General features: G+C 42.9%; 2 protein-coding genes across 3 annotated transcripts in view; one reads left to right on the top strand and one right to left on the bottom strand.

Annotated features, from left to right (window-relative positions):
* Positions 1 to 98: 98 nt before the first annotated feature.
* LOC1274582 (conserved oligomeric Golgi complex subunit 7) lies at positions 99 to 2,812 on the bottom strand. Its single transcript, XM_313727.4, has 3 exons — positions 2,495 to 2,812; positions 389 to 2,423; positions 99 to 317 (listed from the first exon to the last, which is right to left on the bottom strand). Exons 1-3 carry the CDS (start codon positions 2,495 to 2,497, stop codon positions 148 to 150), a joined length of 2,208 nt encoding a protein of 735 aa, XP_313727.4. The 5' UTR covers positions 2,498 to 2,812; the 3' UTR covers positions 99 to 147.
* A 2,648-nt stretch (positions 2,813 to 5,460) lies between these two features.
* LOC1274583 (spectrin beta chain, non-erythrocytic 1) overlaps positions 5,461 to 15,485 on the top strand; it is a 54,932-nt gene continuing 44,907 nt past the window's right edge. Inside the window, exons 1-2 of one of the 2 annotated variants that reach the window (XM_061650999.1) lie at positions 5,461 to 5,538; positions 6,609 to 7,058. The gene's annotated coding sequence lies outside the window, so the exon portion shown is untranslated. Of the gene's footprint in view, positions 5,566 to 6,608; positions 7,059 to 15,485 lie in introns of both variants that reach the window. The other variant, XM_061650998.1, reaches the window with a different exon arrangement.

The raw sequence follows: 15,485 nt of genomic DNA on the forward strand, positions 1-15,485 counted from the left end.
TCACCTGCTTTTCATTTACTCCTAGATTAATAAGGAAAATAGAAAAACAATCAACAACTTGTTTCTTATTTTTAGGAATTAATTAAAACAGTTTTCGCTGACCGTATTTCAGACACCACTCTTTTTTGGTTGTGATGGCTTTATCGCTCAACAGGATATTAAATTGCGCTTCTGACGAATGGCGGCAACCAGCTCCGGATCACACCCGGTTGCTGCCGAAGCGTACGACTCCAAAGGAGCGCGCAGAAGTTTAACCGTTTGTTGCAGGTTACCACCCAGGGATTGGCCCATCTCTTCCAGCACGCTGCCAAAGTACTCTAGAAGTGTAAATGCTCCAGTAAGGCAGGATAAGGAAAAGACACCACCACCACCTACCAATCAAACTTACCGATATCGGTGGCCAACTGTTTCGCTCCCGACACGCTCAGCGAGCAAATGTTCTCTATCTGCTCAACGTACAACGCTTCCGACTCTTCCACGACGAGGGCAAGAAACACGTCGGCACACGGTCGGTTAGACGCGTACCGATGGTCTGCCACCTCCAGCACCGCTTTCAGTGCAGCGGCCGGCGACAACAGCAGCGGTTCGAGATGCTGCGGAAGCGTAAGCAAATACTGACTGATGAGCGTGATGTATTCCTGCGGTGCGTAGCTGTAGTCCGGCAGTGTGTCCATTGCCGTTGTACCACCGGCTGCCCCGGTCGGGCCAGTGGCGGCGGGCTCAATCTGTTTGAAGTGTTTCGTTATGGGTGAGAATGCAATCTGCAGCATTGTATCGTGAATGTCCTCGCAGGTGCGTTTCATGCGCTGGTGAAACTCGCTAAAATACTCTCGGCCCGACTCGGAGGACGTCTGTTGGAATGTGGTGGCAAGTTTGTGTAATTCGTTAAACTCGCCCTTGGTATTCAACCGATATTCAAAGCGAGCTCGTGCGGAGCCTGCAGTGAGTTGAGAGTGTTTGGTAAGGACTTGTTGCAAGAATGTTTGCTCCAGCTCGTAGGCAGCCTGTCGGAAGGATCCAAGATATTGCAACAAAACGACACTCAGCTGCAGCAGGTTCCAGTCAGTTTGGCTCGGCTGGCTGGCAGCGAGCTGCTTCTGCACCTTGTTGTACTGATCTAAGTAGGTCAGCAGGTAGTTTTGCAGCACGCTGCCCAATGACAGAAGCGCACAGTTTTGTGTAATGTCCTGGCAGCGTGTCACCGCTTCCAGGGCCCAGCGTATAATCTTAGCGTTCGCGCTCTCCAAATTGTGAACACTGTCGGCAGGTGCCGTACCGACGATGGTCAAACCTTGAAGAGACGCTTCGAGCTGGGAGTTTTCGAGCGTTGGATACTCCTTCAGGAATATTCCGAAGAAGACAAACAAGGAGTTCGCTAGTCGGTCGATGGTGGTCTCATCGTCACAGCGAATATCTTGCTGAGGACCTCCCCGTACCCAACCCTCAATTAGGGAGCCCATCGACACGTTCACTTTGGAAAATTGTGTCAATGTCCAGAACTTGTCGGTGGCTCGTTTGAGTGCACTGCGTACGACACTCTCGCGTGTGGGGTCAAGGTTCTCCAGTGCATCTGCGACGGCCAGCACACAATCGGTAGCTTCACCAAAGCACTGACAGCTCCACCGCAGATGGCTCTTGAGCAGCTCCACCAAATGGTCGTAAAACTCCTTCAACACATCCGAACCGCCACTTTCGCTGCCCTCGATCGCGCTGCTCCACTGTTCCTGCACGAATGTCTTCAGCACCGTGCGGTAGTATTGTTTCAACTGTGCTAGCCGGCCGATTCCTTCGAAAATGCCAACGTATCGCCGGCAGGCAGCGGTATCCATCGAGCGCAGTGCTACCACGACCGAAGGGCTCACGAGAGCTTCCAGGCGGTTCTTGAAGTATTCCACCTGGTTCTCGCGCTCCGAATGCCCGTGCAGGCCGACCTGGGCGGCGAGCGATTTCTGCAGGGAGAGTAACTTTCCGCTCGATGCATCAATGTCGGACTTTTCCAGCAAATCGTCCAGCTCGCCTGCTAGCTTACCCCACCCGTCGGCTTCCTGCAGGCACTGTTTGGAGCTTTGCAACCGCTGCTTGATGTCGTCCAGCCGCTCGAGACTAACCATACAGTCTCCGGTTTCAGTTTGCAGATGTGCAATCTCGCGTTGTACCTGATTCATGCGCTGCTTCAGCAAACCCGACTCAATCTGCAGCATGTTCGCGTCGCTGATAACCTTGGGGATGTTTTTCAGCACTTGCCCGCCCGTTTGCTCCAAGGCTACATTGATCTGCTGGACGTACAGCTGCATCTTGGAGACGAGCGACGATACGAACGCTTCCTTGCCCACGGAACCAGTGGCTGTCTTTTGAGACCGTTCGTAGGAGGCATTAATCCAGCTGCTGACATCGAAATCGTCGCCGGAAAAGGCACTTACATCCTAGCAGGTAAGTGTTGCGGAAAGTGAATGTGTTGTACTCGGCAGACATGCGATGGGCAGCCGAAACTTACCATTTTAGCCAAAGTATGCGTTCCAAAGCGAACCCACCGGAGTTTAGTCGAAGCCGTATTATTTTGCAACAACTGAATGCTATTTAGTAATCTGTTGGTATTTTTTCTCGAAAGCAGTCCGGACCCAATTAGCCAAATGCTACGAATCAAAACAAACTCTGTACGTGGATGATTTCAATGCGGCTGGCTCGCACGCACACATGCTCATGCCCCGTAGGGCAAAAATCGTAGGGGTTTCGCGAGCTCGCCAGCACTCCAAAAGCGAGTGTTTTTCGCACTCTGGGGAGGTTTTTTTAAAGACGTTGTGAAGGTTTTTGACGTTTCGAGCGAGTGTTTTTGGCGGCCATCTTGAAACATAAAAAATGGACTTTGGTATAAGATACTGAGTTGACTTCTTCATTTGAAATCGAACATGTGTGAACAATACTCGTTGGAGCTTGCTGTGGCGAAAGATTTGCTTCAACTGGCCCGCATTTTATTTTGACTTGCGTAGCTTTATCTACGTAGCTCATTCCATTTCTTTCATTTTATCAATTAATCACGACGTATCGAGAATGTCAAATGTGTTGTGGCCACTTTTTATTCGAGTGTAATTTTTTGTGTGAGATTCGCGTGGTGTGTTTGTGGAAGGGCTCGTTCACGGTTAGTTTGGTGTGGAGGTTTTACACAATCGCATAAGGGTAGTTGTAGCTGTAAGCTGTAGAACAATAATATTACTCGTTTTTATTTTTAATTTTCCTATCTTTCTTTTTTGCAGCCGTTGCGTTTACTCACCTAGACTAGGATATGCGTAAGCAGTGTACGGCAATACGCTACTGTATGGTGAAATGTAGCTCGCGGCGTACGCATACGGATATGCAGCATAACCAACCGGAGCAGCTGCCAGTAGCTGTGCCTTGGGATCTGGTTTCGGTTCCGGTGCTGGAGCTGCCAACGTACAGGCAACGATAGCAAAGATCACAGCGATCTGCAAAGCACATTGAATCAAATCAAACCGGTGAAAACTTATTCGTTTCATTTACAGGCGAAATCTATTCTTCTAGTGGCATCATCTCGACGTAGTGTTGATGAGTTTTTGAACGCAAAAAATCACTTAAAACTTTTTTTTGCACACAATTGCAGTTGAATTCAGAATAAGTCCAAGATGCACACGATCGGGATAAACTGCAAGTCGCATTGCTTACCACAAATTTAATGGCCATTTTTTTTGGGTTAATATAATGCAACCAAGAGTCACTGCAATCACACGATACTACGTTCCAGAGCGTATTGATGTGGAATTCGGTAGTTCATAGTTCTTTTATACCGCGATCGTTTTACTATCGATTCTATTTGGGGCTGGGAGGAAGCCAATAATTGTATCGTTCATTCCCGTCACGTCCGAGTACGGGGTACGTAAACCTTAGCGCAGTGCGATCATCAGTGTCACTCCCAGTGGCCGATGCAATGGTGATCCGGACGATATGTACTGTTTGCTGCTTCCTAACGTAGTTTCAATGCAATGCGTTCGTGCGGAAAACTGTATCAAATTTTTGGGTAGTACGCACGAATCGTGATCCAAACTCGAGGACAATGTGGGAATCGTGAACGACATCATGTTGTTGTGGCACCGTGTGGCGAATATAGGGAACACGAATGCTTTAACTTTTTTGAATATTAATCTTCTACATAATAGGTGGATTGCATAATGCAGTGTATATTTTTTGTAGATCAGTATAGAATGCGCAATCTGCATCATAAGATCATCATTTCAGCGTAAAAGTATTTGGTATTGGTGACCATGCGAGCTTGAAATTTATCCCGGCATAAACATATTGACAGCGTGTGCCATATCCGCCATGCGCCAACAACCATCAACCTACAATGTGCACGTACTGATGGACGTATTAGGAGACTCGATATAGCGGAGGTTGTACGTGTTTTGGTAAAATGACCTTGAACATCGCTGATTGATTCAAAACCATTTGGAACACTGTCTATAAGTGATATAACAATTTAGGTGAACTTGAATGGTTAATGTTGCCAGCTGGGGTCGAACCCTTTAGCCCAGGCGAATGGTTCTTAAATTATTACGTATCAAATAAACATCTTTTCACCCAATTGCTATGCATACCATGCTTGTGAAAAGGGGCTTACGTGATGATAATGCAAACATTATTTTGTTTGCATTTTCTAGCGTTCAAATCACTAGAACTTTATGAGAGGTGAGGCGAAAGGCCGTTTTATATCTTATAAAAAATAATATTTAAGCACGTTTGAATGAGTTTGAGTTGTAATTTATTTTTGGTGATAGCTACTCAAAGAGTCTAAGTTTTTTTTATTTAAAAAAAGTCCAGGGAATGAACACACCGATGAGTTCAAACATAACGGCAATTTTAATAAAGAAATCAGCGTCATCTATGTGTCGAAAAATCTGGCATAGCCTGTCCCCTAGTGTGCTATAGCTAAACTAAAAAATAGGTGGTTCTGGTCTACGATTTGATACATTGAAGCAAAAGAAACCTTATTTTTTATGTGCTATTTTCATGTGAATTAATTGAGCAACCGTGCATGCCCAAGATAAATGAGGGGAAAAATTGCCACTCATGTAATTTAGCTAATTCTAATCACATCGCAAAAAGTCCGACAATACGGCGCATTGGTCAGCGGGATGCGATGATATTGATGCGATGAAATATGTCGAATAATAGCGCCATCTATTGCTTAAAGTGTGTGTAACGAATAGTGGTAGATTTTTTGAATTGTTAAACATTTTAATGATTGTAATAAACTAGAAGTTTAAACATGTTTGCTTGCACAACATATTAAGTAATTACGGAATAAATGTCCCAACTAAAGTTGTAATTCCTTCATTGCTCTGCCACGACACGATTCGACAAACAATTGAGATTCATGGACATAATGTTTTTGGACTATGGACTATGGGATGTTACAAGCAATACGGCATAATACGATTAAACGTGTTACAACCACACGCACACTTTTACCGATTGTCGAGGAGCTCAGACGTGTTTCGTTAGCGCTCCTGTGCAGTGCTTTTTCGCGTAAGCTTGTACCTTATTCAGATCAAGGTAATTCAATGATAAAAGAGTGTTATTGCAAGTGAGACGAACAAAAGGATAAGGAAAAAACAAAGCTAGCTCAAAGAAATGGTACGACAATGCTAGTTTGTAGCTATTGAAAGTGATAAGTTGCTGTTTGAGTGCCCCTGTAAGCTTGGATCGTTTATCGCCCCAGCAGGGAATTGCGAATTGCGGCTGCGATTATTAGTTGAACACGCAAATGAAACAGTGATCACTGTGGATAGAACACGCGTAGAACGAGCATCATTCGGCGCCATATTATCTCGCAATTGGGTCTGATCGTTCAGCAGCGGCATTTGTCTCGCAGCCCAATATCATCATCACCGCTGACGATCACCACACTCCAGACGGCGTCGCGTGGCAACGCTGCAGGATGAGATTTGGGAACAAGATTGGATCGATGCGAGGGAATACCAATCGCATCACAGCAAACAACATTTGCAGAACTGCGCTGGCTGTGGCTGGACTAGGGCTCTGCAAGTGTAACGTGGGCAGCGAATAATCCGTACATGCAAGTTATGCTGGCAATTAAGAAGCATTTGTGATTCCTGTTTTCTTTTTTCCCCCGCTCGGGATAGCTTCAGTGTGTTTTTGGGAGTATGATTTTTGATGGTGTGCGTGTGATCGCGAGTGTGTAGAGTGTGGTTCTGTGCAATGTGTGTATGCGCGTGTGTATGTATGTATGTATGTATGTATGTATGGGTTAAACGTGGTGATTATTACGGGTTCCTGATTGTCCAGACATTCGAGGCCAAGATCGCTTTCGTGTTCTTGGGGCACGCAGAGCCAAGGAACGAAATAGAATCTCAATCAGATTAGATACAAGCATTAACATTTGGTACTTCGTTAGAATTGCCAGAATTGGCCTGCCCGCGTCCGTACTCTTTTGCGTGTGTATTATTACAATTGGAAAAGTGGGCTGTGCGTAGGAGTGAAGAGATTGCATGTACGGTGAATTCATACTATCGGATTACACGGTTTTCCAATGCGTGTACAATAACGTTAGCTTTAATGTGTAATTTAATTTGCAGGCGTTCGAAGCAGTTGCAAGTGTGTGTGTGTACAGTTAAAACAAAAAAAAAACGAATATAATATTCACCCCGAAAAAATGATGTGTGATTGTGCCTAGTGCCGGGCGGATTTGGTTGATTGAAGTTGTTTTTGGTGTTTTGTTTATTAGTGTAATGTAAAAAGAATCCTTATATCAAGTGTTCAAGCGTATTTCAAAACGCCAGATTGTTGGCTGCGAAGAAAGAGAGAGCGAGAGAGAGATAGAGTGTCTTTTCAAGTGTAGCCCGAAGAGGTGTTGTGCTACGAAAACACAATATTTAGGCAGTTGGAATAAGGGAAAGCAGGCTGCAAGGATTTTGCACGAACGCTTCATATCCGGAGAGCGGCAACAGTGCCGCCATCATTTGTTTGAAAGTACCGAACAAACAACAACGCAACTCTGGATTACGGATTCGGCGAAGATACCAAAGGTAAGCATGGCTGTTGAATTTTGAATTCTCCTCCGGGGGTCAGCCCGTCACATACGCAAGTTTCGCCATAAGTACATATTGGAGCCAGATGTTTTCGTTTGGGTTTAGAAAACTAAGGCCAAGAGTAAGCCGCAATGCAGTGCAAGAATGGTGAAAAAGGGCGAAACTTTCTGCCAAATGAGTACCAGATGTGTTTAATTATTGCATTTGTTTATCGTAGTTGTTTTAGCAATGGAAACTAAATTGAAGCATTATTTGCTGTTGTTTGATTTTCCCTAATCAAATGTACTTATTTCAACTACACTTCAACAGTCATAACAAAGTATCATATCATTGTTTCCCGTTTTTTTTTAATATTATGCACAATGGAAGGCAAAATCATTGCCAACCATTTCATACCACATGGACCTGAATCCGCAACATATTCCTGTTAACGGTTATGCTTACGCATCAGCTTTGCACGCAAATACGCAACGTCGCGAATGCGCGAACTCCAATACTGTTTTATACCCTTACGCGGAGCCACTGCGTCCTACTGGCTGGGTTTGAGGGCCGGTTGGAGTGAATTTTCATCAGCTCTCTCGTATTCGTTCCTGATGCATACATAAATTTTTGCCCTTTCTGCTTTTCTTATGATCTTAGGCTTCAAGGAGCGCGTTCGTACGCATTTCTTCCTGTATTAAACTCCAGCGCGCAGCGGTTGAGCTCCTCAAAATGCCATCGGTTGGAAACGGGTGTTGAATTCTTCTGGTTCGTTCTTCTCTGTTACTCTCTTTCGCTCTGTCTTACGTTTTCTCTTTTGCCTTCTTGTTTCGAAATTCAGAATGTTGTTTTCGTTTCATACTGTAGTAGAGGAAACTCGTTCCTTCAATCGACCCGGTGCGGGGTTTGCTTACGTATTTCTTTGCGTAAGCTACGCGTGGAACGGAATGACGCGATCAAAGCAACCATGGAAGGAAAAGGACAAGGAAAGGAGAAGGAGAAGGCTACCAAAATTAAAAAAAAAGGAAAAAGTTGGTAGAAAAACAAAAAAAAATCTCGACATGGCGACGTTTTTTTTGTTATTTCTTTCATTCTATCTCCTTCTTTTCCACTCCCTTTGGGTGTGTTTATACTGTTGACTCAGAAGAGATTGGGTAACGATTCTGGGCCGGTCGTCAGAAATACCGAACGAAAAAATAAACACGCTCGACGGAAGGAAGAGTGGGGAAGGCCAGAGGAAGAGTGAGTGGTGGGGAGCGGTCCGTTTTATGGATCGCGGTTTTAGTTTGGTGTGTGCGATGGTTTCTGTTATTCTTTTATTTACTTCACCAAAGCCTCTCATGCAAAGGTTGAAATCGTTCCCTACATCCCATCATCATCACAGTGGCCTGCGTTTTCTGTTCTGTGCCGTAGCAGACGACGGTGCACGCTAGATCGAGCTCGCTTCTTGAAGGCAAATCATCATCATCATCGTCCACGAATGTGTGTTTGGCGCCGAATGTGTGCTGCCTGTGCTGTGGTGGTGTGGTGTTGGTGTTGCGCAAACTCGTTCTTCCACTTCCTCCTGGTGGTGGCGGCGCGCCCGTTGAGATGTTTCTCCGGTTTCTTTACGCGCTTATGTCACCTTGATTTTTCGGCATCACTGCTTGCGACTGGAATCTGCGAGAATGCTTTAAGCAGCCGGTTGTGTTTGCTTCTTGTTTGTCCTGCGTTTCTTTTGTTCGAGCTTATTTTGATTCTCGCTGGTGGAAGCGCTGGTCGGCGATTCGGTTGATTGTGTGCCTCGATACATTTACGAAAAAATAACCAGTTTAATTTGGTGGCTATATTACAGCTCCAAAAAGGGCATACAGTTTATTTTCTAACTCCTTTGAGAACAATGCACGGGTCCACAGTTTGGCATTTCTTTATCAACAAAGCTAAACTGACCGATAACGGTCTCTAGTTGTAGTAAAAGCAATCACGCCGAGTTAAGCATTTGGTTTTTAGTGTTGTGCTTTTATTCTTGCGCAAAAGATTGCAGACTGACAAAAGATTTGTGCGACGGCGCAAGAGACGAACCTCGCCTTGGATGTAGACTGACGACTTTTTGCTTTCGAGCTAATAGTTGTGTTAAAGAATGTTTCTCATATCACCCACTAGTCGACCCTTCACAATGATATGGTATAGACGCTGTTTTGCTGCCCTGCTGTGTTGTTGTTGAGTGATTTTAGATCAATTTGGGAAAGGAATGTGCCGCCCCGTGCCGCCACAACACATGGGAGTGGGTGGGCTATGAAAGATGTATGTAATAACGGAATTGAAACCCCCAACTGATCCATTAAGTGACCAACGCCGAGGATGAGATGCTTATCGCTTGGTGAGTGGTACACGGTAGCTTAGGTATTCTGGGCTTGAAAGGAGCTTCCTGTTTTGTGGGAAAAGTATAAGACACAGGTTGTCCCGAGTACTGCCGCAACAGGTTGACCACACTGCGCGAGGTAGATAGGTCAGCAGTATGAGTAAAATATAGCTATCATTTCGTCGTCTTTTAGATACCACGATAGCACGCCAAATTCCTACTGTGTAAGCGATGAATGATAAATAAACTGTGACCCATGATGTGAGCTTATGTAACAATCGAACATAATTGGTGGCTTATTTTTTTTATGTTTCCCGTTTTTCGTTGGATTCTTTCGTGTATTGTGATTTCTCAAATATAATCGAATTTCAATGGACTTAATCATCTCACTCAGCTAGATCAAGCTACTTTATTGGACGATTTCATCGCATGTTGCCGACATACTTCAATTGCAGCTATTTAACAACAACATACCAAATAAAAGCGGGGCTTTAAACAAGTTGAAGCTCTTGAAAGCAGCTACTCGCGATTGATGTGCATTTGTTGAAGATACTATAAAAAAGATCATTTTCGTCGTTGCGTAGATTTCGGTAGAAACAATTAGTTATGAACTATTCACCATTAAGCGATTAACAGCCTTCTTGAACAAGTAAAGAGCATTAAAAACCAGTACCCTCTATAGTAAAGCACAAACACTTATAAGTATGCTTCAGTGGTGTAAATGATTGTGTTTACTGCTATGCTCCTAACCACTGTAGCTTGTTGCATTTGCAGGTGAAACTATCGGTATCCAGTTCTCTCGTCAAACCAGGAAGGGGAAAAACTCTGCAAAACTTTAAGATGTGCAATTTGATGTGTGCAGTGCATAACGTCGACGTACTTGCCCACTCAGTTCTATCTACTGGAAAGCTTGCGGTGCGCGTGTGTTAAGGTTTGTAAGTGAATGCATCCGTTCGGGTTTCATGCTTGAATGTGCTCGGCGGTTGTCTGTGTTACAATATTATTAACAATCCAAAGTTTATAAGTATGTCAACTTCGGTCAACCTTATGATTCAAACTCGATCAATTTACATTCGAATCTTTAAAAGTTTCAAGTTCAATCAATTCGGGACTCCAATCATTGCGAGCTTACACAAGCTATATGCATGCACATGGTTGAGTAGGAATGAACAGTTTTTTTATATACAATGTGTACATGTGTGTTTATTTTTGTTTTGTTACTGAGAGCCACCTACTCTTACAGGTTTTACCGGCAGCTTACCACTAATGTCGATTCATTCTATTGACCCACTTGTAGGACCGAGTCTCCCTCGCTCAATCATTAGAGTGATGCGCCAGCGATAGTGCTTTGATTATATTTTGCAAGTTGGTTATATTTGCAAGCCTGAGTTGACAAAAAAATATGTGACATTTCCATGCCATATTACAGCAACCACCGCGATGTTCGAATCCGCAATGAAAAGGGCATGCCTGTATTCGTTTGTGGATGCGAAACAGTAACACAAAATGTGTACTATAATGAACTATCATTAACAGCGGCTTAGAAAGCGCTCTTTTACCTCGTACCGAATTAAACGCTTTCCGGTCACCAACATTCTCTATGAATTGTGGAGTGACGTGTTCTGATTTTTTCCGATCTTTTTTCGGACCCGTACATAACAGTGTCATGCTCGCTGACCACTGAACAGAAGTGAAGAAGAGCCACCACTGCACAATGGGCAGTTTAGAACAAATTGCGGGATAAAATTATTTTTGCAAAAATTGTTAGTTTTTATCATTTGTAGTAAAGTATTATGATAGTAAATAACATTTTATTTGTAGTTCGCATCCACACCACCAGGTGGCGCTACATAAAATAGTGCTTAAGGGATCTTTGCTTAGTTTTAGTAATTTTGTGTGTATTTTTTCTTGTATTATTTGTTGCTAATAGTGTAAACCATTTTAAAATATACTGTAATGTTCCATAATGAAGATTAAATAAATAAATAATAATAATAATAATATATAAACAAAACATAATAATTTTGAATAAGATAATTTTTTCTGCTTTGTATAGGACAATTGTAGCTAATTCTCGTCACTTTTACTCACAGGTAGTACAAATATTAAAAATTTACATACACAACTTAGGTGGATGCTATTACAAGCTCCTGACGTCTAGTTCACTTTTCTAAAGACATGAATAAAGGCATTTAAATAATTAGATAGAGCAGGTGCATTGAAATAAAGTACTTCCCAAATTCGTAATGAAAAGCAGCACATATTGTTTGTCTTTGAATATTCATCCAATACCTTTCCAAGTGCTGTACTGCCTTCAGAAGGGTTAATAAAACTAAAAATCCTTCTTGGTTTTACAACTATCTGAAAAAATCAAAATTGCACGATAGCTACAAACTAAGTATTTACTTCATTTGTAAAGTTAAACCCTGTCTTTGTTTTAGTGCGTGTAGCTACTGATATTGAACTGGTTAACGAATCAGAGGAATACAGCTCATTATACAAAATGTCCTTCTGGATGCATTTTCTTTCTTGCAAAATATTCTTTGTAGCTTCTCCCCTCTATCCTTATATTTAGTTTGTCATGAGTTTTGGGAGTTTCTTCTCCCAAAACGCCAATAGATGCTACTGTATTCATAACGTTTTCCTGTTATGCGTATAATTTAAGAATTACTTTCCTTATATCCTTCTATAATCTGGAGTAGGACCAAAAGGTATTTGGTTCTGATTTGCTTCATTATATTTAATGATAAAGTTAGGTTAGAATAGAAATTTAGATATAAGATAAGTACATGAGCTGAAACTAAGATACACAGCTTCGTAATTGAAATGAAAGTAGATCAAAAGCACGTAGAATATATTTTTGTAGAATACACGAAATACGCTACACTAGGCACCTATGGAGCCGCCTAGTTACGCATGTGTCTGTTTTTAGAAAAAGTTGATGTGAAAAAACTTCAATAAAATTCGCGTTCGCAAACTTTCGCAGAATATTTCTTCACAGATTGATAGTATATATATTACAATATGATGTGACATATATGAGACAACGCCACTCTACGCCACTTTTATAATGGCATCAAGTCAAAAATTAAAATGATGAAAATTTTCAGGAGGTTTCTTCAGTTATTATCGTATATTTTTGCATAAAATTAACTTAGCTCAAAATTTTTCATGTGTTTGTAAAGCTGACTAAATATCCTTTATATAATGTCTAAATTTATCAAAATCGGTTCATATTTGAAAAAGTTACAAAGGTTCAAAGTTTTTCAAAAAAGTGAAGATTTTTCTGCGTTTTTTTTAACAAATCTCGACTTTGAGAGGTGTTTTCTAGAGAACCAGAACAGATAAAGAGCTCATATTTGGTATTTTTCTTAGTTTAACCCTTAGTATTAAAACCTATTATTTGGAATTGCGCTATTACAAAGTTGATTTTTTGAATTTCATCCCGGCAAATGCCCATTGTGCACTGGCTGGGGTTGGTTGACTTTGTTCGTTGGTCATCCGCGGTTGAAAATCTCATTAAAATCCCCGGTGCTGCGCATACCACCCAGTGGGGAGCAATTCGTCACGGCACGGTTCCCGGTTTTTGAACGTTTTTCTTGCTGATGAGCGATGCAGCGACAAACAATACGGTTGCGTCGTCATCCCGTGTTGCAAAACGAGCCTGTGTGACCCCTGTGGACTGTAGGTGTATGTGTGTGTGTGTGTGCAGTTTGGGTGATTCCCTCCATACGTAAAGAGCGGGAAAACATGAGAAACAGCACTAGAAATGTATGGGAAAGCCACGGTTAATGGCGCGATCTTCGACATTGCATAAAACACACCGGATTATTGTTCTCTGTTACGAAACAGAACGGTCATTACAGTTTTCGGCAAAAATCGGTAGCTTTTTTTGTCTAAGTCATACGGCACCTGTTCAAACGGTACATTACTGTTAATTCGCAAAACAGTTGGAACGTTTACGGGCAGTAGATCACTGTAAAGCAAACTAGCCAGTATCGTGTCATATCCAACGCCACAACCTGTCCAAGCCGGGCCAGGTGAAAGCTGATACAATTACCAGATTTGTCATCGATCAACCCGAAGGGGGCTATTGTGCTATGCTGGCCCAGTGACTGGTGGTAGTCGGTTTTGGCAGGGTGCAGTAAATTGGTGTCCGAAAGATGGCCTTCCAGGGTGTGTGCCATGGTGTGCAGCGGTTTGTTGTACGATGTGTTACCATCTGGCGGCCAAAGCGATTGACGAAAAGGGAAAGTTCAATATTTTATATCAGTTCGCTTGCTCTCTGCCTGCTGCTGCGTACACACGGCGATCGTCTCTTCTCGTCTGCTTGAAAGTGTCCCGTCTGATAGCGAGATGGTATTTTTATATCGGTGTTGTGTCACACGAACGAGTTGACACTGTAGCCTGGAGTGACATTTCCTCCCGGCCTTTTTGGGGCAACAAAAGCAATTCGGTTGGGAGTGCAACTTTTCACTTCAGCTCGCTTGTTGCTCTCTTTCGGTCTGTTTTATCCGTATTAATTAAACTCCCGCCCGGTGGAGAAACTTTAAGCGAACTCTTACCCAATCTCTCTTTGCTGCCCCCGGTCTGTGGCGCCACTACTACTACCGAAGGACGCAGGTAAGAAGGGGCATTTGTTTTTTTTGCTAATCCTTAAGATAGCACAAATTAGTCCGGTTGTCAGCTCTGTGTTTGTCTAGATTGATCTTTTGCCTATTTGCTTTGAGTTTGTTTGAGGGGAATGACTTTCAAAGATGTCAACATTGGCTGACGACGATTCCGAAAATGGTAGGATTTTAGACGCTGGTCGTTCTCTCGCTTTCCCTCTCTTTCTCGCTCTTTCCTTCGCTCTCTGTCGCTCCCCGCTTGGGATAGGAGCGATTCGAACTGATCAATTTTTGCATAAATTGATTGTGAAAGTAGTAGATATGCATCTCGGTTCGGGCGCCGCTATTGAGAAATTTGAAGGCCCTATGCCTTGGCAGTGACAGTGATCGACAGACAGATCGTCCAGCGTTTTGATTTAAATCCTACCATTAAATCTTTGTAGGTATGTTTATCTGAGCAAAAGATGCACAAACGTGTTGTGTATGGGAAACAATGTGGTAGCGAAACAAATGTCAGCATCGGAAAGATTTCTCTGTGCTTTGCATGTTTCGTGTCGCTACTTAATGTGTGCATCACACGCCCTAAATGGTGTGCCGAGAGAAGAGCCTGCACACGCCTTCCGTTTTCGAGAGCCTTTTGAATCGATTTGCTGAATGTGTAGTGATTAGCATGTACTCAATATTTATGACTGAGTGAAAATGTGAGCGAGTTGGAAGACTCATAACCGCATATTCTAACAGGTGGAAACAAGTGGAGGATTTGAACTGGCTCGGCTCGAACTGGAGAGCGATTTCTTCTATTTATGCAAATTTGTGAGAGGATTGCTCGGTTGGTTGAAAGCCACGCCACATACGTTTACTGTTCGGCACGGATATATTGATGTATTGGACGCTTCCTTTCACTACCTTCGCGGTTTTAAGAAAGTGGAGAGAATTTTCATTCATTTCGAACATGTTGTTGGCTCTAGCTATACATTATGATAGGGTATCATAAGCAGCAATTGTTGCAGTAGCAATATATTTTCTGACATGCAAATTTCCAGTAGTGTAGTGTAGAGTTTAGTGTACTGGGCACTAGCACTGATATCGCTCTAGTGAACCGCGACCTAAGCTGACAGCTGTTTAATCAAAGTGTTTACGCAAGCGGGCCGCCGGGTAGGGAAACTTATCAGTAATATTTACATTCCATTCTGTGCCATGTGCAACGGTCGAGAGCGGGTGTCGTCTTGCTTCAGTTCAGGGTGTGATAGGAAACAGATCGATGGAACGCAAACTATTAGAATTTTCTGAGCACTAATGAGTAGGAAGAGCGATTATCAGCAGAGGGAAGACGCGTTATTTGTTGTTCAACCTCCGCCTGTCGTTATCTGCATATCGATCGATTTCGATTAGTAAATCATCACGATTAATGAATGGTTTTGTGTGCATTGCCTATCATGTATAGTGGTGTTTCATGTTTTGCTTTGATGTGGCATGGAAGTATACAAATCTCAA

Source organism: Anopheles gambiae, chromosome 2, assembly GCF_943734735.2.
Source record: "Anopheles gambiae chromosome 2, idAnoGambNW_F1_1, whole genome shotgun sequence".
NCBI classification, from domain to species: domain Eukaryota; kingdom Metazoa; phylum Arthropoda; class Insecta; order Diptera; family Culicidae; genus Anopheles; species Anopheles gambiae.

Bases quoted from the DNA above. Each gene is read 5' to 3' on its own strand.
- LOC1274582 (XM_313727.4), bottom strand. The intron at 318-388 runs GTAAGTTTGATT...TTACACTTCTAG, and splicing joins ACAGTTGGCCACCGATATCG to AGTACTTTGGCAGCGTGCTG.